General features: G+C 47.7%; 5 protein-coding genes, 1 long non-coding RNA gene and 1 pseudogene across 10 annotated transcripts in view; 4 read left to right on the forward strand and 3 right to left on the reverse strand.

Annotated features, from left to right (window-relative positions):
* Window positions 1-234: 234 nt before the first annotated feature.
* On the forward strand, window positions 235-7,791 carry ythdc1 (YTH domain containing 1). Of its 2 annotated transcripts, none has more exons than XM_047329539.1 (16): window positions 235-510; window positions 1,074-1,175; window positions 1,340-1,635; window positions 1,852-2,224; window positions 2,307-2,369; window positions 2,458-2,552; window positions 2,639-2,747; window positions 2,822-2,939; window positions 3,893-3,977; window positions 4,057-4,211; window positions 5,577-5,656; window positions 5,851-5,887; window positions 6,094-6,133; window positions 6,248-6,313; window positions 6,395-6,583; window positions 7,040-7,791. In XM_047329539.1, the coding sequence occupies exons 1-16, from the start codon at window positions 483-485 to the stop codon at window positions 7,226-7,228; spliced, it is 2,025 nt and encodes a 674-aa protein (XP_047185495.1). In that variant the 5' UTR covers window positions 235-482; the 3' UTR covers window positions 7,229-7,791. The 2 variants fall into 2 exon arrangements, with proteins under 2 accessions (XP_047185495.1, XP_035464114.2); XM_035608221.2 differs by having other exon boundaries at window positions 252-510; window positions 1,849-2,224.
* LOC118284973 lies at window positions 7,786-9,796 on the reverse strand (annotated as a pseudogene).
* A 158-nt stretch (window positions 9,797-9,954) lies between these two features.
* On the forward strand, window positions 9,955-15,085 carry wu:fi75a02. Of its 3 annotated transcripts, none has more exons than XM_035608218.2 (11): window positions 9,955-10,458; window positions 10,762-10,869; window positions 10,949-11,479; window positions 11,605-11,953; window positions 12,173-12,472; window positions 12,660-12,680; window positions 13,039-13,216; window positions 13,356-13,444; window positions 13,529-13,600; window positions 14,363-14,493; window positions 14,569-15,085. In XM_035608218.2, coding segments are annotated over exons 1-11 (1,944 nt in total). In that variant the 5' UTR covers window positions 9,955-10,457; the 3' UTR covers window positions 14,733-15,085. The 3 variants fall into 3 exon arrangements, with proteins under 3 accessions (XP_035464111.1, XP_035464110.1, XP_035464113.1); XM_035608217.2 differs by having other exon boundaries at window positions 9,956-10,240; window positions 10,737-10,869; XM_035608220.2 differs by having other exon boundaries at window positions 9,957-10,458; window positions 10,739-10,869.
* Window positions 15,086-17,272: 2,187 nt separating this feature from the next.
* On the forward strand, window positions 17,273-23,297 carry pisd (phosphatidylserine decarboxylase). The gene is made up of 9 exons (XM_035607305.2): window positions 17,273-17,377; window positions 17,760-17,809; window positions 19,248-19,384; window positions 20,437-20,571; window positions 20,649-20,750; window positions 21,831-21,951; window positions 22,233-22,376; window positions 22,496-22,656; window positions 22,776-23,297. Exons 1-9 carry the CDS (start codon window positions 17,334-17,336, stop codon window positions 23,031-23,033), a joined length of 1,152 nt encoding a protein of 383 aa, XP_035463198.1. The 5' UTR covers window positions 17,273-17,333; the 3' UTR covers window positions 23,034-23,297.
* Window positions 23,298-23,346: 49 nt separating this feature from the next.
* rnf224 (ring finger protein 224) lies at window positions 23,347-24,762 on the reverse strand. Of its 2 annotated transcripts, XM_035607309.2 has the most exons (3): window positions 24,700-24,762; window positions 24,129-24,375; window positions 23,347-24,044 (listed from the first exon to the last, which is right to left on the reverse strand). In XM_035607309.2, exons 2-3 carry the CDS (start codon window positions 24,366-24,368, stop codon window positions 23,709-23,711), a joined length of 576 nt encoding a protein of 191 aa, XP_035463202.1. In that variant the 5' UTR covers window positions 24,369-24,375; window positions 24,700-24,762; the 3' UTR covers window positions 23,347-23,708. The 2 variants fall into 2 exon arrangements, with proteins under 2 accessions (XP_035463202.1, XP_035463201.1); XM_035607308.2 differs by lacking the exon at window positions 24,700-24,762 and having other exon boundaries at window positions 24,129-24,679.
* Window positions 23,908-25,667, forward strand: part of fer (fer (fps/fes related) tyrosine kinase) — a 13,315-nt gene continuing 11,555 nt past the window's right edge. The window contains exon 1 of the mRNA XM_047329681.1: window positions 23,908-24,321. The gene's annotated coding sequence lies outside the window, so the exon portion shown is untranslated. The remainder of the gene's footprint in view (window positions 24,322-25,667) is intronic.
* LOC118284542 overlaps window positions 25,584-25,667 on the reverse strand; it is a 3,478-nt gene continuing 3,394 nt past the window's right edge. The window contains exon 2 of the long non-coding RNA XR_004784898.2: window positions 25,584-25,667. This exon is cut by the window's right edge and continues 1,239 nt beyond it. This is a non-coding gene — a long non-coding RNA (uncharacterized LOC118284542).

Consider the following 25,667-nt stretch of genomic DNA (forward strand, 5'->3'; position numbering starts at 1 on the left):
ACGGTTTCACTGCGTCCGTCCTGCACACACGCACACGCACGCGCGCACACACACACACACACACACACACACACACACACAGTAAAATATTAATTTGAATAATTATTAATAATAATAATTAAATACCTTTAAGACAAAACAATGGATTTTGTTTGATGAATTATTATGTGAATATTCTCTATCTGAAGCTGTGAATTCAAAATAAAAAAAAGAAATAAAACATTTATTTGTCTTGTTAAGACAAGTTGTGTGCCCGTGTGTGAGAGGACTGACTTCCGGTCCAGCAGGGGGCGATGTGTTGTTCCTGGACGTTGTTCCTAATCAGAAGAAGACGCTTCAACAATAACTGTGATGTGTGTGAGTGTGTGTCCGCCATTTGCTCTCGGTCACTTCTTTTCTTCTCGTTTCTTCCGTGAGATTCATTAAATCCCGGTTCACCCGCGGACTCACCGGAGCGCGAGGCACGGGCCCGGTAACCGGTGATGGCGGCCGACCGGCGCGAGGACAAAGGTGAGGTTGCTTTGTTAGCCGCAGTTAGCAGTTAGCGTTAGCATGTGTGCTACCTTTGTTCCGTTGTGCTGCGGTTCACTTATCAATACTGTTATTGATAAGTTATGCCACTGACGTCAGTCAGTGGTCGCTGCGTGTCGCTCCTCGGGGACCAGACTCGTCAGGTTTCTGATCCACGCTGCGACTGATCAATTCGCCCTGTGATTGGTTAATGAATACGTCATAATAAACACTGATGTTGGTCTGTTTTTAATATCAGACATTATATTAATCTAGATTTGCTCTGTCACACTTCTACAGATCTATAGATCCGTTAGTCGGATTATTAAATCAGTGTTTGATGAGTCACAGACGATCAATCGACTAGTTGATTGAAAAACGTGAATGAGTGTGTCCGGTGTGTGTGTGTGTGTGTGAGAGAGATGTTTAGTGTAATGTTAAACAGGAAGTCCCTGATGACGTCACACCCACCTCACTGCAGCGGCGTCATCAGACGTGTTTAATGTTCACAACTGTTCACTGCTAATAAAGTCTGTCAGTTTAATTAAAGTTTTGTGTTTCAGACGGAGAACTCAGTGTTCTAGAAGATCTTCTGACGGAGGCTCCAGATCAAGACGACGAGTTGTACAATCCAGAGAGTGAGAGAGACGTCAGCGACAAAAAAGGTACTTGTACTAGTACTACTGCTGGCTCTACTGCTGGTACTACTGATACTACTGCTGATACTACAGACACTACGACTGAGTGAGGAAGCTGCGGTCGTGGGGTCAGGGGTCGCAGGTCGTTGTAAAAGCATTGGTACTTCTAAACCCCCCTCTCTGTCTGTCAGGAACGAAGAGGAAAAGTGAGCGCTCTGACAGCCATGACCTGAAGAGGCTCCGCCCATCATCAGACCACGCCCCCTCAAGATCTTCCAACAATAAGAGAGCCCCAGGCCCACCTCTGTCCTCTAAGAAGACAGCGTCAAGCCCCCGCGGCAGACACGCCACCGCCCCGGCCACCAGCTACCGTCAGGAATACTACGACGAGAGAAAGAGTCGGAGAGTTGCCCGGGAGGCGAGCAGGAGCCGAGGAGACGATGCTCGCCGCAGAGAGGCCCAGAGAGGCCTGGAGGCCCTGAGCCAGGTACTGCTACAATTACTACTACTACTACTGCTACTGTTAGTACTGCTGCTACTACTACTACTACAAGTACTACTGTTAGTACTGCTACTGCAAGTACCACTGTTAGTACTGCTAGTATTACTACTCTTGCAGACTGTACATGCAGTACACAGAATGTATTAATTATACACCTTGTCTTTCAGCCATTCACATTAGTGTCCTGTTTGTCTTCAGAAGTTGCGGCGTGAAAATCCACACCCGAGCCCCGCCCCCCACGAGGACGACAACCAATCAGAGGAGGGTGCAGCAGAAGAGTATGGCTCGGAGCAGGGGTCGGGAAGCTCCTCCCCCGCCGGCTCCCAGGTAGAGGAGGAGGAAGAGGAGGATCAGGAGGAGGACGAGGAGGAAGAGGAGGGCATGGAGGAAGAGGAGGAGGAGGAAGGAGAAAAAGAGGAGGAAGATGAAGAGGAGGAGTACGAGCGACGCGGCGGCGGTGAAGGAAACGACTACGACACTCGGAGTGAGGCCGGCGACTCGCGCTCCGCCTCCTCCGTCAGTTTCTCTGACGACGGTGAATCGGCTCGCTCGGGCTCGGCTTCCGAGGTCTCAGGTAACCATGACAACAACAAATCCACAATTTATCATGAATAAAAACATCATCATTTAATGTTTTTGCTATTTTATTTTGAAAGGTTCAGAGAAGAAGCAGGAGAAGTTGTCATCGTCCGTCCGAGCTGTTCGCAAGGGCATGGAGAGTAAGGCGGCCATCTTTGTTTCTCTGGTGTGTTCTCCGAGGCGGTGACGTCGCTCGGTGTGATCTCATTACCTCCCGTGTGATTTCAGATCCGACCAATAAGCTGCGCTATATCCTGCGGGACGCTCGCTACTTCCTCATCAAGAGCAACAACCATGAAAACGTCTCGCTGGCTAAAGCTAAGGTACGCCCCTTCGTCTCTGACACGTCCGTTCACTGTGACGTCACGGGCCTGTTAATGATGATGTCACGATGATGTCACGTGCTTAGGGTGTCTGGTCCACGCTGCCAGTGAACGAGAAGAAGTTGAACGCAGCGGTCCGCTCAGCGCGGAGCGTCGTCCTTGTCTTCTCTGTGAGGGAGAGCGGCAAGTTCCAAGGTCAGACATCATCTTGTGATAATTGATTATTGATTTTTCTCACTTGGATGTTAAAATTCCTCGTCGGTTTGCAGGTTTCGCTCGTTTGGCGTCGGAGTCTCATCACGGCGGTTCTCCGATCCACTGGGTTCTTCCTGCCGGCATGAATGCCAAGATGCTGGGTGGAGTCTTCAAGATTGACTGGCTCTGCAGGTGAACACCTGGTGACAGAGAGCATGATTGGATATGATGTAAACACATGGGCTGTGTCCGAAATCACCCACTCATTCACTCCCCCTACTCACTATAAAGGGAATTCTTTGTAGTTGCTATATAGTCACTCACCAGCTACGATTTCGGACACTATTTGAGTCGCGATGGTAATTACGTTTTTGTCACAGGATTATGACGGAACTACAACGTCGCCGGCCGGTGGAAGATCGTATTATATTTAAAACAGTTTATATTTATATCCGTGTCTATTTTCATCATTAATCAATGGTTTTTGACAATAATTAGGCGAAATAAAGAGAGAGAGAAGGCTGAGACGTGTTGCTGCTGCGAGACGCGCTGCACTGCTGTCGTCTCGTCTCTTCCCTCCGCCGTTTATTGGCACAGCGAGCGCAATGCATCATGGTATATATGGCTCGGTTAGTGACCATCGGATGTCCACTACTTTTAACGATGCATTCTGCGATACAATCAGTGCACTATATAGGGTATATGAAAATTCACTAAGAATTCGGACACCACTACAAAATGGCGAAGGCACTATATAGTGCACTATATAGTAGTTAGGGGGTGTTTTCGGACACAGCCATGGTGACATAGAGCATGATGGGATATGATGTAAACACCTGGTGACAGAGAGCATGATGGGATATGATGCAAACACCTGGTGACCATGTAAAAGAGAGCATGATTGGATATGATGTTTGTAGAGAACATTATGAACGACCTGTGATCAATAATCAACAATCAAACTGGTCTGCAGGGGGAGGGGCTGTGAAGGAAGTGGGCGGGGCTTTATATGTTGATTGACAGGACTGCACCATCATTACCATCATTCCCTCCACCCTTCAATATAAGAGGGTTTTTTAAAAAGCCTATAAGATGGACTGATCTCCTCTTCTCTCCTCCTCACCTCCCCGTGTCCTCGTCCTCAGGAGGGAGCTCCCCTTCACAAAGACGTCTCACCTGTCAAACCCGTGGAACGAACACAAGCCGGTGAAGATAGGACGTGACGGACAGGTGCGCTCGCTGTTTCATCCTCCGTCTTGTGACGTGTTAAACGTCTGGAAGGTTTTTGAACTGGTTACGTTTCTTTCAGGAGATCCAACCGGACGTCGGTGCTCAGCTCTGCGCCCTGTTCCCATTGGACGAGAGCGTGGATGTCCACCAAGTAGCTCGGCACGTTCGTCACAAACGTCGGACGCCTTCGGAGCCGCGGCCTCGAGGCCGACCGCCACAACGCGAACCGGGAAGGTTAGCCAATCACCAAGCTCCTCCTCCCGCTTCCTGTTCTTCTTCCTCTCCTGCTGCGACCACGGCGCCACCTGCTGCCGGACGACGGACAAGGCCACCGCATGTAGTCGGTGGCAAGCGATCCCGTGGCGAGCGTTGATGGTTCTATGGTTGTTGTGGTTTGTCCAGTCGGGATTTTTCCACCGGAGGGACGCCTCCTCGCTCTGCGTCTTAAAACGTCAGGCAGGAAGTGAAACGAGTCGAAGCTCGTCAACAGTTAAATTAAATTTTCTTTTTGATGAATGAATTTCAGTGAATTGAAGCTTTTTTCCTTTGCAGGAGTTTCATTCTCCGGATGTTTAATAATCTAAATATTAGCTGGACTGTTTCCGACCCTTTCAAAATAAAAGCAGAAAGGACGAGCGTCACTGGACTGACGGAGGAGGAGGGGGGGGGGGTAGTGGACTGTTTGTGTCTTTGAGTCGGTGGGGCAGGTTGGCCGGAGAGAGGGCGGGGCCTCTGGACTATGATGTTGGGGGGCGGGGCTTCTTCAGAGGTAGAATTACATGAAGGAAAAGATGAACTGTTGGACTGAAACATGATGACCCCACCCCCCATGAAAGGACTGTTTTATAACTTCTCCCCCAGGACACACACACTGAATCAGGACTGAGCGTGTGTGTGCGTGTGTGTGTGTTTGTGTGTGTATTAAAGTGTGTGTGGGGGAGAAGAGGGAGAAACCAGAATGGACGACAGGAAGGACAGTGCTGGTCTGCAGGGGGCGGGGCTGTGAAGGAAGTGGGCTGGGCTTTATTTATTGATTGACAGGACTGCACCATCATCATCATCATCATCACTTCCCTTCCCTTCAAAATAAGAGTTTTTTAAAAAGCCTGTAAGATGGACTGATGAGGAGAGAAACTGTTTTAATAATGATGAGTTCCTCATAACGACGGAGGGTATGTTGGTACTTCACTCGCTTCTTCTTCTTATGTTTCTTTATCGTGTGTGTGAAGCTAAATCTGTTCATGATGAAATGTGTGTGCGAGGGCGTCACCACGGCTACCAGAGGACGTGTCCGTCTGATTGGTTGTGGACGAACACGTGTGTGTGTGTGTGTGTGTGTGTGTGTGTGTGTGTGTGTGTGTGTGTGTGTGTGTGTGTGTGTGTGTGTGTGTGTGTGTGTGTGTGTGTGTGTGTGTGTGTGTGTGTGTGTGTGTGTGTGTGTGTGTGTGTGTGTGTGTGTGTGTGTGTGTGAGAGAGAGTGTGAGTGAACCAGACGTCGGAGCAACACCAGGTTTTCATTTCTCTTGTGACTTTTCTTACAGTGTGCACTGGTGTGTGTGAGTGTGTTTTTTTGTCTCACTTGTCGACTTGTTCATGTAGGCGTCGACCTGAAGAGTTCGACCTCCATGGCAGGAAGCGGCCGCGAGCCGACGGTCCGCCCGACTTCAACCAACGAGCAGGTCGTTAATCTGAGACGTCAGCAACTCACTTCCTGTTAAACTTCCTGTTTCACTGTAAAACGTTTCGTATCAGTAATTTTATCTTTTTTAAAGTTGATTTTACGACATGTGTTACGACGTGTGTATTTATTTGTTTTTGTTTAATAGTTTTTAAATGTTTGCCTTCATAATAAAATTATAAATTTTTTTTTCAGGGTTCATCCAGGACCTTCGTAACCAGCCGGTGGACAGGTGAGGACACGCCCCCTCACTCACAAAGTGGGCGGAGCTCCTGCAGCGTTTATCAGTAGAACATGACAAACACGTTTTATTTTCTTATTTCCCTGAAAATAGAAATCTTATAAATATCATAAATCTATTTTCATAGATTTTATTGAAGTTTAGATAAATGATTTACAATGTTCAAACTTTATTGAAGTGTTTTCTTCTGATTTCAGACGTTTTTCCAGCGTGAGGAGAGACGTGTTTCTGAACGGAGTGAGTCATCATGTTAGCTTAGCTTCATGTCATCCAGTTGAACGTGTTCCTGAATTCAATGTGAGGTGTTAGCCTGTTAGCGCCAGGTGTGTTCACCTGTGTTTCCTGTTTCAGACGTACAATGACTACATGAGGGATTACCACCACAGCGTCGGGCCACCTGGTCCCTGGCAGACTCTGGTACGACTCTTATTGATCCTGTTTCCTGATCGATCAGGTTATTGATGACAGACACTAATGATGTCACGTACGTTTCGTCAGGCGCCGTACCCCGGTGTTGAGCAGCCGCCCCCCCATCATCCCCCCTACTACCACCACGGCCACCCTCCCCCGCCCCCTCACCAGGCCTACCACCACCACCATCCGCCGCTGCCCCAACACGAGGCTCCGCCCCCTCGCTTCAGAGACAAGCAGAGAGCGCCGCAGCACCGCGCCTTCGCCCCCAGCCCGGTCAGTTCTCTCTCTCTGATGATCAATAGTTCTGATCAGGATCTCTCATTGATTTTCTTTTGATTTACTTCATCTTCATCGCATGATTCTGTTGCAGCAGAACGTTAATCTACAGCTGCTTCACTTCCTGTTATTGGTTCTGATTATTGGTTATAGATGGTACAGCGTTGTGTGTGTGTGTGTGTGTGTGTGTGTGTGTGTGTGTGTGTGTGTGTGTGTGTGTGTGTGTGTGTGTGTGTGTGTGTGTGTGTGTGTGTGTGTGTGTGTGTGTGTGTGTGTGTGTTCGCGCGCGAAGTCGTGTTGCTCACACACTTCTTGTTATTGATCACCTCCTCGTGGCCGGATGTTCATTTAATTTTCTATGAGCGTCAAGTCAAAACCATGAACACGATCAATATTGAATCAATGATCAGCTGAAGTGTCTTATTAATTTGTTCTCTCTGTCCCATCATGCAGCACGACTATGACATGCGTGTGGATGACTTCCTGCGGCGGACGCAGGCGGTGGTTAGCAGCCGGCGGGAGCGCGAGCGGCAGCGGGAGCGCGAGCGCGGCGGACCACGGCGTGAGAGAGAGAGGGAGCGAGCGAGGGACCGAGACAGAGAGAGAGAGAGGGACAAAGAGAGGGGGCGATACCGCAGGTGATCTTATGATGTCACTTCCTGTCAGTGTGACAGTCTGCAGATGTTTTGACTGGTTTTCTGTTTTTGTTAAAAATTATGAATAAAAAGTGAGCGACTTGATGACATCACTTTTACCTGAATACATTTTTTTAACTGTAAAAGTTTTTTGGTTGGAACTCATATTTTGACGATCCTGTGACACTTCCTGTCATACATGTCATGTCACATGTTTCTGCTTCACACATTTAAAACACAATGTTTTTATCACTTGTTTTATCGTGAAAGGCTGGACAGGATTTCCTGCAGAGGAAGTTTAGTTTGACGTCACTTTGATTCTTCAGTTTTATTTTAAAAGCGTATTTGTTTAGTTTTATGTTTATTAATCAGGTTCTTTTCCAGCTCGTGATCGACACCTGCTGTAGATCAACTTAAAATCAATGTTTATTGATCAGTGACTAAACTGATCGATGTTCAGTCTCTGTATTGACGAATATTTGAAGATGAAAACTTACTTTGTTTCCTGTTTGTGAATGGAGGAGGCGGAGCTTATGCTTGTTTTTGTACAAAATAAAAGCCTGAACTCGACTGAGCCTTGTCTTTAGGGGGCGGGGCCAACCTCATTCTTATCACAATTCCAAAAATACTTTCTGCAAAAGGAAACAAATGTTTAAAGTAAGCTTTTACTGTTTGATGAACAATAAGTGATGTAAAACCAGAAGTTCCCTGTAAAATAAAAGTTCTTTACTTTGACATAAACTTCGTCTGCAGCTGCGCGGGAAACAGTGGATGCCCGCCCAGCAGAGGGCGGCGATGGTTGTCATGACAACCATCAGTGAAGCAGCGGACTCCAGGCCGTGGTACTGGAACCAGTTCAGGTCACGTGACGCCAACTGCAGGTGTAATGCTCCACCGTGTCGCATCACAAATTCCACCCAGTGAACTGCGGCGCTCAGTGGCGCCACCGACTGGTCACGGTGCAGCTGCGACAGGCGCGTGACGCTGGACTTGTAGCTGAGCATCATGGGGAAAAAACAGGAGGTCACACTAGACGGGTCATCGAAACTTTATTGATCCAGTCAGAATGTATGATGAATAACAGGAAGTTTAAAACAGGAGACGTAATTATGATGACGTCGTGCAGCGTCTGTGTCAGCGTGTCTGACGTCAGACTGTGGAGGTCGAAGGTGGTGGCGGCGGCTCAGGCGGGCGATGTTATCTGGCTGATCGGCAAACAGCGGGATCCCGACCATTGGCACGGCGTGGTACACGGCCTCGTACAGACCGTTGGTGCCGCCATGGGTCAAGAAGGCTCTGGTGCTCGGGTGACCTGACAGGAAGCAGCACAAGGGCTTTTATTGTGAAAGGATTCAGAATCAGAACCACTATTGAGTTACTACTTTACTACGCCCAAATATGATCAATATCCTCTGATACTAATCGATCAGATCGATATACTCCGATACTCATCGATCAGAGAGGTTTTACCCAGCAGGTCATTCTGAGGGATCCAATAATAAACCTTCGTATTTGCCGCCTACGTTGTGGGCGTCGTCCCTCTGAACCTCCAGATCACCTGACAACAGACGAGTCACACGACGTCAGGCTCGTGACTCAGGAGGCAGAGACATGTCTAAGTGGGAGGAGCTTCTGACCTTCTGTGGGATCCGCCCAAAGGCAGCGGCGATGACATCAGCGCGTTCTGTCGTGAGGTTTGTTACCATGGAGCCAAAGGAAACCACCACCACGCCGGCGTCGCCCGAACTCTGCACGAACGCCTCCACGTCCTCTGGCAGCCGATTGGCCGGTTTGCAGTGCAGCCCGCCCACGTGTTTGAAGTTAGGCGGAACCGGTCGCGTTGACTCCAGGTCCCAATACGTCCTGATGACCCAGATGTTGGCAGTCCTCAGGGTCCCGCAGACGCTGCTGGGATTTCCTGTCCGTACAGGAAACAGAACTGTTTTAATCTGAAGGGATTACAGCAAGGGCAAAGGTCAGTGACATGAGAACAAACAGTGCCTGACCTTCGACCTCGCTGTAGTATCTATCCAGCATGAGCCTCCAGAATTGTTCGGTCAAGACCGACGTGGAGATGTACGTCAGCACGTTGATCAGCCTCTCTACGAACGTCATGTGGTCGCCGTATGCCAGCGGAGTGGTATGTATGAGGGCGGAGCCACCGCATGGCCGCAGTGTCGCTCCAGGACGCCGCCAAACGAGAAACGCAGCGAGATGACAAGCGGCAGGCCGAGCGCGTCGGTCACCAGGTTACCGCACATCGTCATCGGGTCGAACAGGACGGCATCAAGAAGCAGCGTCACGCAGAGTTGCCATCAGCTGCTCGTTCTTCAATGTGGCATCACACTGACGCATCCCGAGGTCGAGCGAACGACGCATCCAATCGAACAACCTTGAAAACTTGTGCAGCGCTGACGAGAGGAACTCTGACCTGCTGAACGGAACCTGCAGGAAAGCTGTCTGCCTGTCTGTCTGTCTGTCTGTCAGTCTGTCAGTCTGTCAGTCTGTCTCTCTCTCTGTCTATCTCTCAGTCTTTGCCTGTCAGCCTGTCTGTCTGCCTGCCTGCCTTTCTCTCTGCCTGTCTGTCTGTCTGTCTGTCTGTCTGTCAGTCTGTCAGTCTGTCTCTCTCTCTGTCTATCTCTCAGTCTTTGCCTGTCAGCCTGTCTGTCTGCCTGCCTGCCTTTCTCTCTGCCTGACTGTCTGTCTGTCTGTCTGTCTGTCAATCGCTGCCTGCCTGCCTGTCTGCCTGCCTGCCTGCCTGTCTGTCTCTCTGTCCGTCTGACTGTCTCTCTCTAACTGAACAGCAGGAGGCAGTAATGCAACAGAAACGTGTTTGTTCGCTGCCACCTATCATGAGGAGAAGAAGAGCAGCTTCCGGTCCGGTGACGCCGGTCTGATGCTGCAGCGCCTCGACTCCTCTGGATTCACCGGAGCGACTCGGTCGGTAACTGTTGGCGAACCGTCAACATGTCGCCCGGAAGGATTTGACGGAGACGAAAGGACGCATCGGACTGAAACAAGCTAACACGACGCGTCAACATGTCGGTTTGTTCCGGTTTAAGGGGCGTCCCACTGTCGAGCCTGCTAACATCAGCTAGCAGCAGCTAGCTCCTGTTTCCTTTATATACCAACAAATACCGTTGTGACGTCACGACTCCGACCCGCAACAGTCCCACCGTGACGTCATACATCGTACCTAGCACGAGCTGATCGAGTGACAGTGATTTACACCAAGAAGTGAGTGAAATGTCGCAAGAGTGGCGTTTTGTTTTTACTGTGTGTGTGTGTGTGTGTGGGGGGGGGGGGGTGTAACGGTGTAACGTTCATCTTGTTCATTATATATCACCGTGGGTACAGTGTGATTGACAGCTGGTACTGTCCTATAGGTGCAGGTGTGCGAGCTCTCAGTCAGGCCACACCCCCTCCTCCAAATATGGTCACTTCTGGTTTAGGATAACCACCTGTCTCTCTGACCTGTCTCTGTCTGTTTCTCTTTCTCTCTCTCCCTCACTCTCAGAACTGTCTCTCTCTCTCTGACAGTGTCTGAGATGCTCTCTCCACCTCGAACTCTGAATGAGAGCGACAATGGGGGGCGGGGTCTGTCTGCGGTGACTCCACCTCCTGCCCTCCAATTGGTCGAACAAACAGGTACATTGTTCTAACAACTAGTTTGCTTCTAATTTTTTTATTTTGAATGAATCATGACTGACTGTTGTTTCTCCTGCAGGAGTTTTCTCTCCTCGGAGCTCTGCCTCCTCTTCACCTCCTCCACCCTGTGCCTCCTCTTCCTTCTCTGCTCATCACTCCCTTCTTTCCTCGCCTTCATCTTTGACTCCTCCTTTCCCACGTCTCCCTCCACTCTTATCTACCCCTTCACCACCTCCTTGTTCTCCTGCTCCTCTTCCTCGTCTCCTTCATCATCACTCTTCACCTCCTCGTCCTTCAGAACTTTGTCCTCCTCTCTTCTCCTCCTCTGCACAAATCACTCCATTACTACTTTCTGCTCCTCCTCCTGTTTCTCCTCTGCTTCCTCTTTACCCCGTCTTGCCTCCTTCAGCTCCTCCTCTTGCTCCTCCTCCCCCCAGTTGCCCCTGCTCCTCCCTCCTGCCCCGCCTCCTCTCAGCTCACCGGTTGGAGGTGCGGCGTCTCCTGCGAGGAGCGCTGGCTTCTCTTGGTCGTCGTCTGGACTCTCTGGAGAGGAGGAGCAGGAGGAAGGACAGATGGAGGAAGCAGAGATTAGGAGGAGCCTGTTTTCCTGGTGAGTTTTTGTCGATTGATCATCATTTAGAGAAAGCATTATTCTGGATCAGTTGTTGTAAATTAATCTGTTTTACCTTGAAACACCAACAACTAAACTTCGACTTCCTGTTTTGTCGTGTTTAGCCTCCACCTCCTCCTCCACCTCCACCTCCACCTCTGCCTCATCCTCCTCCTCCTCCACAGCTCCTCCTCTCTCTTGTTTCAGCCAATCAGACCAGAGGAGGGAGGGGGGCAGGGACCATAAAGAAGAGGTGAGGGGGAGGAAGAGGAAGAGGAAGATCCGAGAAGATAAGGTACAAGAAGAGGAGCATCCTGGGAGGTTTGTCGGGCAGATGGCTGTTTCCTTCAGAGAAGGAGGAGGAGTTGAGGAGGAGGCGCCGCTCACTCTGCACAACTTCAACCAGAGAGGGAAGGGAGGAGCCGGCCAATTAGAGAAGACAGGCGGTCTCATTAGCAGACGGAACGGTTACAGGTGAGATAGGGCGAGAGAGAGAGAGGATTATTACTTCACGATAATTTGCATCATGGTCAAACATGCCTATACATTTACTGAGCACAGATTTTTTATCGGGTTATATCTATATATGTATATATATACACACACACAACTGACTATCTGTTAATATCTGATATTATCTGACAATAATAATCAGTTATGAAGATTCACTTTTTATTCTTATTATTCTCTCAGCTCCTCCTCCCTGGGATCAGCTCAGACCTGCAGCCAATCAGAAGCCTTCGCTGTCTCATCCAACCAATGGTGGTTCTCTGATTTTACCCCTCCCATCTCCAGTCTCAGTGCTTTGTGCCTGCGGTTCCCCTCCTCCTCCTCCTCCTCCTCCCCCCCTTCGTTTAGCACCGCCCCCATGTTGCAGCTGTCAGTGGTTGCCATGGAGACTATGTTGGACTCATTGAGGGGCGGGGCATGTGGGGTTCCCCTGCGGCCTCTGAAGGACTGGACGGCCCCGCCCAGTCTGAGCGACGATCACTGGTTGGTTGAATTTAAATTAACATTTATTTATGTTAAAGCAGGTTTTTACATTTGAAGAGTAAAATGTAATCTAATTGTTTTTAATGTTTTAAGAAGTTTGAATTCATTTCTTCATATATAACAATTGATCCTCAGGTTATATAACTACAGTTCCACTAAAATTCATTTGAACTTTTTGTCTTTGCAGTTACGTCAGAACTTCACCAAGGTAAAAACAAGACTACAGTCATTTTTTACAGTGTTTTTACTTTCATTTACGTCTAACCCTTACCCTTATTTGTTTTTTACATTTGATCTAAAAGTGGAAATAGACACATAATGCCCGCCGCTCTCAGCAGGGCTGTTGTCAACATAGACTGTTAATAACCAGTGAGTAGTCACAGGTCCAGGAAGTGAAGCCTATGTTCTGTGTCCTGACCAGCAGGGGGCGACTATGACAACATGACTTGATTCATAACAGCAGTAAACAGTTTATGGTTCATGATGTTCATGTTGTCTATTATAGTTCAGTTACAGTCGCATGACCATAAAGAACTGGATGATGACATCATTACTGTGTGTTACAGCCTGACTTTTTCAACCCGGCGACAACAGAAGCAACGGGCCAATCGTAGCACTCGGAGCCTCCGCCTACCTTGGAGTCGGCCCCTGCCCCTTCCCACATGTTCAGCCAATGGACCGTCTGCTCCGTTCCCTGCCAGCCAATCAGCTGCTGGCTCTGAGTTTCTCAGCACTAATGGAGAGGTGGATTCAATAACATTTTTTAATTCAAACCTTGAAAAGTTTTTCTTGCATGTTGGTTTCCGTCTCTAATTTTGTCTTTCTTAATCTTTGTTCATTCACTCATTTTTTTTCTCCTTTATTCTTCTTGTTTTCTGCTCAGTGCGGTAAACGTGTCTCACAGATTCGAATCCGCCGGGCATCACCACGGGAAACGCCACTCACACCGATGGGACTGCCAAAGGTCAAAAGGTCAAAACAGGAGGAAGGGAAGTTTGCCAAATAATGTACAAAACTGATTTGAAAAGTTTTTAAAACACGTGTTATATGTTTCAGGTTAAAGAAAAAAGAGTTCAGTCTGGAAGAGATTTACACCAACAAGAACTACAGATCCCCTTGCTCCAACAGGTAAAAACTACAAATCTCCTTGCTCCAACAGGTAAAAACTACAAATCCCCTCCACCGACAGTTAAAAACTGCAAATCCCCTCCACCGACAGTTAAAAACTGCAAATCCCCTCCTCCGACAGGTAAACACTGCAAATCCCCTCGTCCGACAGGTAAAGGCTCCAAATCCCCTCCACCGACAGTTAAAAACTACAAATCCCCTCCACCGACAGTTAAAAACTGCAAATCCCCTCCTCCGACAGGTAAACACTGCAAATCCCCTCCACCGACAGTTAAAAACTACAAATCCCCTCCACCGACAGTTAAAAACTGCAAATCCCCTCCTCCGACAGGTAAACACTGCAAATCCCCTCCACCGACAGTTAAAAACAGCAAATCCCCTCGTCCGACAGTTAAAAACTGCAAATCCCCTCCTCCGACAGGTAAACACTGCAAATCCCCTCCTCCGACAGGTAAACACTGCAAATCCCCTCCTCCGACAGGTAAACACTGCAAATCCCCTCCGACATTTAAAAACAGCAAATCCCCTCGTCCGACAGTTAAAAACTGCAAATCCCCTCCTCCGACAGTTAAAGACTACAAATCCCCTCCACCGACTGGTAAACACTACAAATCCCCTCCACCGACAGTTAAAAACTACAAAACCCCTCCACCGACAGGTAAACACTACAAATCCCACACCTCCAACTTAATCCCTGACCTCCATAAACTTAATCTGCTGTAGAAACTACACTTCCCAGCATGCCTCGTTGTCCTCCTGCAGGAGTCTGGAGACGATCTTTGAAGAGCCACGAGAGAAGGATGGAGCGCTACTCCTGATTGGTCAGCAAAGGAGGCGCAGGCTCCTCCTCTTCCCTGACTTCACTCAGCCCAGGAAGAGGAAGAGGCCCCAAGGTATTCTGGGAAGTGGTTTTACTCGGAGGAGTGTTGAACTTTTAAAGAACTGAAACATATTATTGTTTTCTTTAGGGGCGTGGCTTCCTGGTGGCATGGCGCCTAGGAAGCGTGCAGCTGCTCGGCGACATTGCCATGGCGACTGCTCCCCTGACGATGACGGCGACTTGGACGTGATGCTGGTGGAGCGACTGAGCGCACTCGAAGACTTCCTGACACAGCAGGGCCTGGACGTGTGAACTGTGACTGCACCTCTTGTCAGATGACTATAGGCCAAATAAACATTAGCTGCTAGCACACCTGCCAACTGCCGTGTTACCGTGGTGACGTCACCAGGTAGGTCTCGTGAGGCAGGTTTTACTTTTTTGCAGTGTAGTTGACGTGTGACTCTTTTACAGTGTAGACTGATCAATGTGAATCATCTGGAATATATAATATTTTCATCTTTTTTTACTGTGGATGAGGCTACGCCCCATCGCTGCCGCTGTGGTGCAGAGTCGCTGGTGAATATTTTAATAATAAGTGTAATATATATATTTCTGTGGAAAAATGTTTCTATTTTTGGAACAAATAAAGTTTCTTTACGCTCACGGATCTTTGTCACGACGGACATCACTTCCTGTGTCCACTTGGTGGCGACATGACAACTTCCTGTTTGATTCACTGAATCTCATCACGCCATCAAATGAAAACTCAAGAGCTTTGTTCAGGTCCGATGATGTAAATGGTTCAATTAAAATTGGCTGACTTCCTTTTGGGTGGGGGGTTTGGGGGTGTGGCTCCTAGGTTTCAGTTTGTCCTTCCTGTCATCTTGTTCTTGACCTCATTGGAGGTCAATGGAGGATTCACAAAATCGCCTGTGGAATTCCCTTCCAGACCACTTGAAGACTCCACAAAGCACTCTCTCTCTTAAAGGGCCCATATTATGCCCCTTTTACACAGCACCCTCCTCTTTCTGTATAAACAGCCCTGTGAGACTATGGTCGATTCCAGCTCTTTCCTGCTCACTCCTCGCCCCCCTCCCTTCGTGTTCCGCCTCGGTCCTCCCCGGGTCTGCTGCACAACTACGGCGTTGCGCTGCCATGACAACAGTCGCACGTGACAAGGCGCACACACAACGTAGAGACCCGGGAGGCACAGAACACGTCCTCCATCATTACACACAGAGCACAAGGGGCTGGGCGATAGAACAATAACGATATGTATCGCGATAGACACGTTATCAATAGAAAATGCGTTCAATAGAACGTTTCGATAATTGTTTTTCCCTCGTTGGAAGAAACCGGAGCAAAGAATCTACCTCCGCGGCCGGCCGCGAGTCTAGCTTGGCCATAGCCGCGGTCGTCGTTCGCTTCCAGGGAGAAAATTATGGAGTAGATGCAAGTGTTTTTCCGCACTTGAAGGGGGGAGGTGCTGCTCAGGTTGGGGGCGTGGTCACCCCAGTAGCAGGAGTCAACTTACGTCACTTGACGCCCGGGGTGTGAATGGCTCGTTAACAGACCGTCTGCACGACCCAAACCACAAATCAACGACTCATTGTTTTCTTTTCATTCTCCGTGGCCTGGCAGACACCCCAGATAAGCAAATATACGTGGAGGCAGGCTGAAAAGGTGCCTGGAGCCTAATATGGGCCCTTTAAGAAGGGCTTAAAAACCTTTCTTTTTAAACAAGCATTCCCCTAAATTTTGTACTTTATATCTTATTTTTACTCTGTAGCACTTTGAGATTGCTTTTAGCAATGAAAAGTGCTCTATAAATGAAATGTATTAATATTATAATTATAGAATCCGACTGGTGAGTTCTTATCAGATTGATTAATGCTAAACATGAACAACAGTGAAACATTGATTCATCACTGAGGTAGGTTAAAGTGACAGGATGTTGCTCATTGGTCCAGAGGAAAGTCCAGATCACATCCTGCCTCCATGTTAGATTTTCCTTTGTTTTACACAAACTTCATAAAAAGGTAATTCATGTGTTTTAAATAAAGATTTGTTGGTTCACATCGTGTGATGAAGATCAAATCCATCATGTGACAATGAAGCCTTCGGCCAATCAGAGCACAGCTCTGTCATCACAGCTGGTTCACAATTCTATTCAATTTTATTTGTATATCAACAAATTACATTATACGTTGTCTCAAGGTTCTTTACAGAGAGAGGTCGTGACCTCGTGACCTCACAGCATGACCGTGGAGAGAAAAGAAATCGACCAGAACCAGAACCAGAACCATCTGCTGGGACAGGATGAAAGAGAAGAGTCGTAATAATAGTAATAATGATAAGGATGATGACGATGCATTTGGATGCTGCAGCTGGAGTCAGTGACGTGTGATGTAAACAGAAAGAGAGATGCATGATGGGAGTTCCTCCAGTTCAGAACTAAAACCTTCATCAGCTGGTTCCAGAGGGGGAGGAGCCTCACAGCTGTTCTCATGTCACGTGACATGGTGACGCTCTGCAGCGCCGCACAAATATATATATTTATATATATATTTATATGTATACATTTTTTTATTTGATTATGCAAAATGAAAAAGGCATCAAGAGAATAAAGGTTACAACTGAGCGAGCGACATCAATAACCAATAAAACAACATGTAATAAATAATAGTGAATAGATGTTCATAGATATAAAGATCGTAGATATATAGATCAATAAATATTCATACAGATGTTACAACATTTGACATATTTCTTGTTTATTATCATTTCTTAAATATTCTGCCGCAGAAATATTAACAGATCATAATTTAGACAGTTCTTCAGGTGACGACGCAGCCAATCACGGAGGAAGAAGTAAGAAACGCTGGGTACTGACGTCACTTCCGCCAACAGAACATGGCGGCGCCCTTGTGGAGTGTGCGCAGCGGAGTGTTTTGCAGGTTCTTACATTTTCTTTTATATTTTACTGAAGATCTGAGAGTGAACGTGTCGTCATCAGTAGTGACGTGTGTCCTTTATGGCTGCGAGACCGAGACGTGACGTAGGTGTGACGTATCTGTTGTGTTAGTGACGCGGAAGTGAAGAGACGTTTGTCTCAGGATTCATATTAAATTCATATTTAATGACTCGGAGCTGAAACAGGAAGTGAAGATGTTGATTTGTTTTTTCTCTTCTGCTGCAGTGGTTGTTGTTGTTGTTGTTGTTGTTGTTGGTCAGACTGAGACTGGATCACTGAGTCCAGATCCTGGTTCTGGTTCGGGTTCCCGCTGATATCCGTCTGAATTTTTTTTCACCGTTTTCATTTTTCATCTTTGTTCACAGAGTTTTTAGTTTGAGCTGCAGGCGACAGGTGACGAGGAACCTGAGCTCAGGTGAGTGTCTGCAACTCCTCACCTCCTCTCCTCCTCCTCCTCCTCCTCCTCTTCTCCTCTTCTTCTCCTCATCTCCTCTCCTCCTCCTCCTCCTCTTCTCCTCATCTTCTCTCCTCCTCCTCTCATCATCTCATCTCCTCCTCATCTCCTCATCTCCTCCTCCTCATCTCATCTCCTCTCCTCCTCCTCCTCCTCCTCCTCTTCTCCTCTTCTTCTCCTCATCTCCTCTCCTCCTCCTCCTCCTCTTCTCCTCATCTTCTCTCCTCCTCCTCTCGTCATCTCATCTCCTCCTCATCTCCTCATCTCCTCCTCCTCATCTCATCTCCTCTCCTCCTCCTCCTCCTCATCTTCTCTCCTCCTCCTCTCGTCATCTCTCCTCCTCCTCTCCTCATCTCATCTCCTCCTCTCCTCATCTCCTGCTCCTCCTCTCGTCATCTCATCTCCTCCTCGTCTCCTCTCCTCATCTCTCCTCCTCTCCTCATCTCATCTCCTCCTCATCTCTTCCTCTCCTCATCTACTCATCTCCTGCTCCTCCTCTCCCCATCTCATCTCCTCCTCCGTATCTCCTCCTCACCTCCTCTTCTCATCTTCTCCTCCTCTCATCGCCTCATTTCATCTTCTCCTTCTCCTCTCCTCATCTCATCTCCTCCTCCTCATCTCCTCCTTTCCTCATCTCCTCCTCTCCTCATCTCCTCTTCCTATCATCTCCTCATCTCCTCTCCTCCTCCTCATCTCCTCCTTTCCTCATCTCCTTTCCTCATCTCCTCCTCTCCTCATCTCCTCTTCCTATCATCTCCTCATCTCCTCTCCTCTCCTCCTCCTCATCTCCGCCTCCTCTCATCTCCTCATCTGCTCCTCTCATCTCCTCTCCTCATCTCCTCCTCCTCTCATCTCCTCCTTCTCTCATCTCCTCTCCTCCTCTCTTCATCTCCTCATCTCCTCCTCCTTATCTCCTCCTCCTCATCCTCTTAATCTCATCTCCTCCTCAAAAGTTAAAAAGTCTTACGATATGAAGTTTATAATGTATGAAGTATAAAAAGTATATGAAGTATATAATGTATGAAGTATATAATAATAATAATAATAATTAATTTCATTTATAGAGCACTTTTCATTGCCAAGATGCAATCTCAAAGTGCTAAAGTTTGAAGTTTATGAAATATGAAATGTATAAACTATGAAGTATATAAAGTATATGATGTATGAAGTATATATAGTATTAAGTTTATAAAGTATGAAGTTTATAAAGTATATAATGTATGAAGTATATAAAGTATGAGGTATATAATGTATGAAGTATATAAAGTATGAGGTATATAATGTATGAAGTATATAAAGTATATAATGTGTCTATTTTAAATGTGTCACCTGATCACTGGTGATGACATCAGGTGTTGCTGTTGTCAGGTCTTTGGACCAATCATCTCTCTCTCTTCAGGTCAAGGTTTCCTGCCTCGTCCCCGACCCCTCCCCCTCCTGTTGGTGACAGGCAGCGGTTACCTTGGTTACCAGCACTACAGAAGGAGGGGCCAACAGGAGGATGGAGCTCCTCCCCCTCTGGCCACACCAACACAGGTAGGAGACGATACGTCCTCGACTCCTTCTCTCTCGTCTTCACATTCACCTTCACCTTCACCTTCACCTTCACACATCGACACTCCAGGCCCACTTGAACTGAACCAGTGAGGAAGTGAACTGGACCAGTGTTCTCAAGGTTCTCTTCTTCCTTCATGTTCTCCAGGTTCTCTTCTTCCTTCATGTTCTCCAGGTTCTCTTCACAGAGGCTGTTTTAGTTGGCACCCCACACCAGGTCATCCTCCATAACCCAAATCACCTTCTCTGGTCAAAATATACCCCTGACATCAACAGTCACCAACCTGGGTGTAAGATTTGAACCTCATCTTACATTTAACACCCACATTAAACATCTGTGCAAGACCTCCTTCTATCACCCCAGGAACATTGCCAACTCTCCTCATCGGGATTCTTGGCAAGAGCATTTAAAAGCTTCAATACGTCCAAAAAAGCACCGCTAGGATCCTTATGAGGATACGAAAATATGACCACATCACACCCGTCCTTCTCTCACTCCACTGGCTTCCTGTCTCTTTCAGGATTGATTACAAAATCTCCCTCCTCACCCATCAGTGCATCCATGACAATGCCCCTCCCTACCTGAAAGATCTAGTCTCACCACAATCCTCTTCACCCAACCTCCGCTCCGGAAACAAAACCTTCCCCCTTCACCCCTCCAGGACCAGGCTGCGCACCATGGGGGGGTCGAGCCTTCTGCTCAGCTGCTCCTCGCCTGTTCCCTCCCCGACCACCTGAGGGCTCCACAGAGCACTCTCTCTTTTAAGAAGGACCTGAAAAACCCTTTTTAAACAAGCAGTCCCCTAAATTTTGTATTTTTTCTCTTACCGATGTTTTTTCTTTTTAAACCTATTTTTTTTATATTTCTTGTATCATGTTTCTACTCTGTAGCACTTTCAGATTGCTTTTTAGCAATGAAAAGTGCTACAGAGTAGAAACAAGATACAAGATACATTATTATTATTATTCTTCCTTCATGTTCTCCAGGTTCTCTTCTTCCTGATGAAGCTGTAGTTTCCTGTTTCCTCCTGCAGGTGACGCTGTACTGCTCCTTCCCGACTCGCCTCCTTTCTCGGGCCTGGGGACGTCTGAACCGGGTGGAGGTTCCCACGTGGCTCCGGAAGCCGCTTTTCTCCGCCTACATCTGGACGTTCGGGGTCAACATGCAGGTCGCGACCAGCTCGTCGAAGCAGACATTTTACAAAAGACTCAGTTTGTTTCATGTGAATCTCATTTTGTCCACTAGGAGGCGGCGGTGGAGGATTTACATCTTTACAGGAACCTCGGAGAGTTCTTCTGTCGCCGCCTCAAACCTGCAGTGAGACCAGTCTGCACCTCCTCCTGCCTGGTAACACTCTTCCTCTTCATCCTCCTCCTTCTCCTCCTGCCTGATAACACTCCTCCTCTTCATCCTCCTCCTCCTGCGTGGTAACACTCCTCCTACTCCTCCTCTTCATCCTCCTCCTCCTGCTTGGTAACACTCCTCCTCCTCTTCATCCTCCTCCTCCTGCCTGGTTACACTCCTCCTCCTCTTCATCCTCCTCCTCCTGCCTGGTAACACTCCTCCTCCTCCTCTTCATCCTCCTCTTCCTCCTTCTGTCTGGTAACACTCCTCCTCCTCCTCTTCATCCTCCTCCTCCTGCCTGGTAACACTCATCCTCCTCTTCCTCCTTCTGTCTGGTAACACCTCCTCTTCATCCTCCTCCTCCTGCCTTGTAACACTCATCCTCCTACTCTTCATCTTCCTCCTCCTGCCTGGTAACACTCCTCCTCCTCCTCTTCATCCTCCTCTACCACCTCCTCCTCTTTATCCTCCTGCCTGTTAACATTCATCCTCCTCCTCTTCATCCTCCTCTACCGCCTCCTCCTCTTTTTCCTCATGCCTGGTAACACTCCTCCTCCTCCTCTTCATCTTCCTCCTCCTGCCTGGTAACACTCCTCCTCCTCCTCCTCCCCCTCTTCATCCTCCTCCTCTAGCTCCTCCTCCTCTTCATCTTCCTCCTCTACCTCCTCCTCCTCCTCGTCCTCCTCCTTCTCTTCATCCTCCTCCTGGTAACACTCTTCCTCCTCCTCTTCATCTTCCTCCTGGTAACACTCTTCCTCCTCCTCCTCCTCCTCTTCATCCTCCTGCTCCTCCTGCCTGGTAACACTCCTCCTCCTCCTCCCCCTCCCCCTCCCCCTCATCCTCCTCTTCCTCAAACTCCTCCTGCCTGGTAACACTTCTCCTCTTCCTCCTCCTCCCTCCTCCTGCCTGGTAAAACTCCTCCTCCTCTTCATCCTCCTCCTCATCTTCATCTTCCTCCTGCCTGGTAACACTCCTGCTCCTCCTCCTGTTCCTCATCTTCCTTCTCCTCCTCCTCCTCCAGCCTGACTGTCAAGTGATAACTGTGGTTCTGTTGTGTGATTGGTTGTTGGTCTGTCCAATCAGACATCTCCAGCCGATGGGCGGATCCTCCACTTTGGTCAGGTGAAGAACTCTGAGGTGGAGCAGGTGAAGGGCGTCACCTACAGTCTGGAGAACTTCCTGGGTCCTCAGACACGTGGAGGCGGTAAATCAACTTATAAATATAAATATAAAATATATAAACCAAATACGCAGTGTGTGTGTGTGTGTGTGTGTGTGTGTGTGTGTGTGTGTGTGTGTGTGTGTGTGTGTGTGTGTGTGTGTGTGTGTGTGTGTGTGTGTGTGTGTGTGTGTGTGTGTGTGTGTGTGTGTGGGTGTGTGTGTGGGTGGGTGGGTGGGTGGGTGTGGAGGGAGAGTGTTTGTTGGTTAGTCCTGGGGGGCCAGGTGGGGCAGAAGGTCCTTGACTCATTCTCTCTCCGTCGTCAGACTCCTCCCCCTCCTTCAGGGACCGCCTTCTATCGTCACCTGACCACGACCTGTTCCACGTGGTTGTCTACCTGGCTCCAGGCGACTACCACTGTTTCCATTCGCCCACAGACTGGAGGGTGGAGCTTCGACGCCACTTCCCAGGTGAGCACCAGTCTGCTTCCTACTTCCTACTGTCTCTCTCTCTCTCACCTGTCTGTCTCTCTCACCTGTCTCTCTCTCTCACCTGTCCCTCTCTCACCTGTCTGTCTCTCTCTCGTCAGGCTCGTTGATGTCGGTGAATCCGGGCGTGGCTCGTTGGGTTAAAGATCTCTTCTGTCTTAACGAGCGTGTGTCGCTCAGCGGCCAATGGCAGCACGGCTTCTTCTCATTAACGGCGGTTGGAGCTACGAACGTCGGATCCATCAGAGTATACTTCGACCAGGCGAGGATCATGTTTTAATATAAACATATTTAATATAAACGTCTTTTGCAATATTCTCATATGTTCATATGTTGTGATGTTGTGACATCACCTGATGAATATTGATCATCTGTTCTCAGGAGCTTGTGACCAACGCTCCTCGCTACATGAAAGGCTCCTTCCACGATCGCAGTTATGTTGCCGATGACAACGAGGTGTGTCTGGGGGGCGTGGTCTCTGCGGATAATGGCGGCGTGGCCTTGCAGAAGGGGGAGGCACTGGGGGAGTTCAACCTGGGCTCGACCATCGTTCTGCTCTTCGAAGCTCCGAAAGACTTCAGCTTCGACCTGACGCCCGGACAGCGAATCAGAGTGGGGGAGGGGCTCGGACAACTCTGATTGGCTTAGCAGACTCAGACAGATTTTAAGTGTTTAAGGCATTGTGGGTAATTTTCTCAGTAAGGAAGGTGGTGCAGAGGACGTTAAGACGACATGTTTGTTTGTTAATTATGACTCAAACTCCCAGAATGCCTTGTTCCTCATGATGCCAAACACTCTCTCTCTCTCTACAGTCTCTATGTCACTCGCCCACACAACAAACAACAAAGTCAAATTGATATTTTTCAAACACTTTGAAATAAAAGATTGTTCCATCCATCGACACAGTTTGAATGTTTGAAGCTTTATTGTTCATTTGTGTTTGTGACTACATGTCAACTACATGTTTATGAAAAGAAACATTAATATGAATTGTTCCTTTTTTTCCTTTTTGACAAATATGTGATTAGGAATAAAAAACATTCTTTATGACTCTGTTATGAATTTTCTTATGTTTTTTACTCACATTTACTTCTGATCTTTATATTCACTGATAACACTTTATTTTACAGTGTTATTGGTACAGATATAATAATGATAATATATATTATATATGATGATAAATATGTTTCTGAATCTCATTATTTCTGTTGTGGGTTTAGTATGTTTAAATAAAGTATTTACATCCATCAGAAAAAAACAACGTGGAGGAACTAAAGCATCATTCTAATTGGTCCCTCTAAGCCCTCCCGTCTGTCAGCCCCGCCCCTGACAGCAACACCAGCAGCACAGCCAATAGGACAGCGGCGGGCAGCAGTTGCCATAGCGATGGAAACGCGGCTCCGCCAGACCTCCGTGTGACCAACCGTCGTCAGTCGCCTCCTTCCCCAGCCAGAGCTTCCCGTCCCGGGCCGCCTCCCCAGCTGCCGCCCCCTCCCTGAGGCCGGAGCTCCAGGAGGACGAGGAGCAGGAGGAGGTGCAGGTCGTCTGGGCCTTCACCCCCAGGAAGGAGGCCAAGTCCAAGTCCAGACCGGCCGCGCCTCCTCTGGGCCGGGGCGTGTTCTGTCGACACTGAGGACACGGGATCCAAACCTGACGGGACAACGTCACGTAACACGTCAAACTGATGATGTCATCATGATGCGTCACAGTGGTGCAGACCATGTCATCGCTCACCTGTTCGTTGATCACGGTGTCCAGTCTCTTCAGACATGCCTGGCAGAAGGCGTGGCCACAGTGCAGGCGCCGTGGCAACCGTGTTGCTAGGTCATAGCTACCAAAACACACAATGCACACCAGGTCCCGCCTCCTCAGCGACATCATCGTCTCCATGGCGACGGAGGACGGAGGAGGGGGGAGGGGCGTACAGGTGACTTCCTCTTCTTTTTCCGCCTCTTTTGTTCTGTCATCAGACATCTGCGTTCTGATTGGACGAGGGAGAGAAACGTTTATTCTGCAATTGTGACCAATCACAAGTTCAGGTCAAACAGTTTCCGGAACTTTTCCATCCGTCACCTCGACCAACCACTAGGCCGCTATATATAAACTGTATGTAGTAATATATGTACTAATATACAGTACATATATTACTACATATATACTGTTTGTAGTAGTATATGTACTAATATACAGTACATATATTACTACATATATCCTGTATGTAGTAGTATATGTAACTCGTATTACTCTATTTCTGATATTATATAAATAGTCCCTGCACCGGCTTCTCTCTGATTGGTCGACTCACCTGGATTTTCTGCTCTTCCTCTTTTATTTCACATTTCTCTTCCTCTTTTTTATTATTTCTCTTTCTTCTTCTTGTCTTTCACCCTCTGGTGTTTTTCATCTTTTCCTCTTTCACTCGTCCTTTATTCCCTCGTTCTTCTCTTTTGTTTTTCTTCTTCTCTTCTTGTTTTCTATTCCACAGAAGTTTCCGCTTTTATTTTTTCTCTCCTTTTTCTGTTTTTGTGGTTTTTCTCTTTAGGTGTCTGTTGTTTCTTCACCTCCTCTCTTCACCTCCTCTCTTCTGTTGTTTCTTCACCCCTTCTCTTCACCTCTTCTGTTGTTTCTTCACCTCCTCTCTTCTGTTGTTTCTTCACCCCTTCTCTTCCCCTCTTCTGTTGTTTCTTCACCTCCTCTCTTCTGTTGTTTCTTCACCTCCTCTCTTCTGTTGTTCCTTCATCTCCTCTCTTCACCTTCTCTCTTCGGTTGTTTCTTCACCTCCTCTCTTCTTTTTATCAATTCATTTCTCCTGCTTTCTTTTCTTCTTCTCTGTTCTTTCATTCTCATCGTTCTTCTGTTTGCCAGAGAGAGAGAGAGACTCACCTTCATCAATAATTCATCCTCGCTCACCCGACACAATGAAGTGACTCCAGTACTTGTACAACAGAAAACTGCAGTACAAGTACTACAGCATGTACAAATACAAAAATAGAAATAGAAATAGAAATAGGATCAATGACTAATCAACAATTCATCATAATAAACAGTTTCATCTCTTAACTGATCAATTATCTGACCTGTAACCTGATCAGCCAATAGAAAGTGGAGCTGCTGGTGTCGACCTATCAGGTAACAGCTCAGATTGGACACACTGTCACCATGGCAACACAGAGAAAGAGACACTGTAGCCTGTATATACATGTAAATTTATATATTACATACAGTTATACACATAAATACACGTATGTTTCTGTTCATATAAATCAAACATTA

Source organism: Scophthalmus maximus, chromosome 20, assembly GCF_022379125.1.
Source record: "Scophthalmus maximus strain ysfricsl-2021 chromosome 20, ASM2237912v1, whole genome shotgun sequence".
Taxonomy (NCBI): Eukaryota; Metazoa; Chordata; class Actinopteri; order Pleuronectiformes; family Scophthalmidae; genus Scophthalmus; species Scophthalmus maximus.

What these genes read in the sequence shown, in the direction of transcription:
- ythdc1 (XM_035608221.2), top strand. Translation starts at nt 483, where the DNA reads ATGGCGGCCGACCGGCGCGAGGACAAAG. An exon ending in AAGATTGACTGGCTCTGCAG is followed by an intron (nt 2,940 to 3,892) that starts GTGAACACCTGG and finishes CCTCGTCCTCAG; the next exon opens with GAGGGAGCTCCCCTTCACAA. An exon ending in CCACAACGCGAACCGGGAAG is followed by an intron (nt 4,212 to 5,576) that starts GTTAGCCAATCA and finishes TTGTTCATGTAG; the next exon opens with GCGTCGACCTGAAGAGTTCG.
- wu:fi75a02 (XM_035608217.2), top strand. Translation starts at nt 10,118, where the DNA reads ATGCTGCAGCGCCTCGACTCCTCTGGATTCACCGGAGCGACTCGGTCG. An exon ending in GGACGCATCGGACTGAAACA is followed by an intron (nt 10,241 to 10,736) that starts AGCTAACACGAC and finishes TCCCTCACTCTC; the next exon opens with AGAACTGTCTCTCTCTCTCT. An exon ending in AGCAGACGGAACGGTTACAG is followed by an intron (nt 11,954 to 12,172) that starts GTGAGATAGGGC and finishes TTATTCTCTCAG; the next exon opens with CTCCTCCTCCCTGGGATCAG.
- pisd (XM_035607305.2), top strand. Translation starts at nt 17,334, where the DNA reads ATGGCGGCGCCCTTGTGGAGTGTGCGCAGCGGAGTGTTTTGCAG. An exon ending in GACGAGGAACCTGAGCTCAG is followed by an intron (nt 17,810 to 19,247) that starts GTGAGTGTCTGC and finishes CTCTCTCTTCAG; the next exon opens with GTCAAGGTTTCCTGCCTCGT. An exon ending in CGTTCGGGGTCAACATGCAG is followed by an intron (nt 20,572 to 20,648) that starts GTCGCGACCAGC and finishes TTTGTCCACTAG; the next exon opens with GAGGCGGCGGTGGAGGATTT.
- rnf224 (XM_035607309.2), bottom strand. Translation starts at nt 24,368, where the DNA reads ATGTCTGATGACAGAACAAAAGAGGCGGAAAAAGAAGAGGAAGTCACC. An exon ending in ACACCGTGATCAACGAACAG is followed by an intron (nt 24,045 to 24,128) that starts GTGAGCGATGAC and finishes TTGTCCCGTCAG; the next exon opens with GTTTGGATCCCGTGTCCTCA.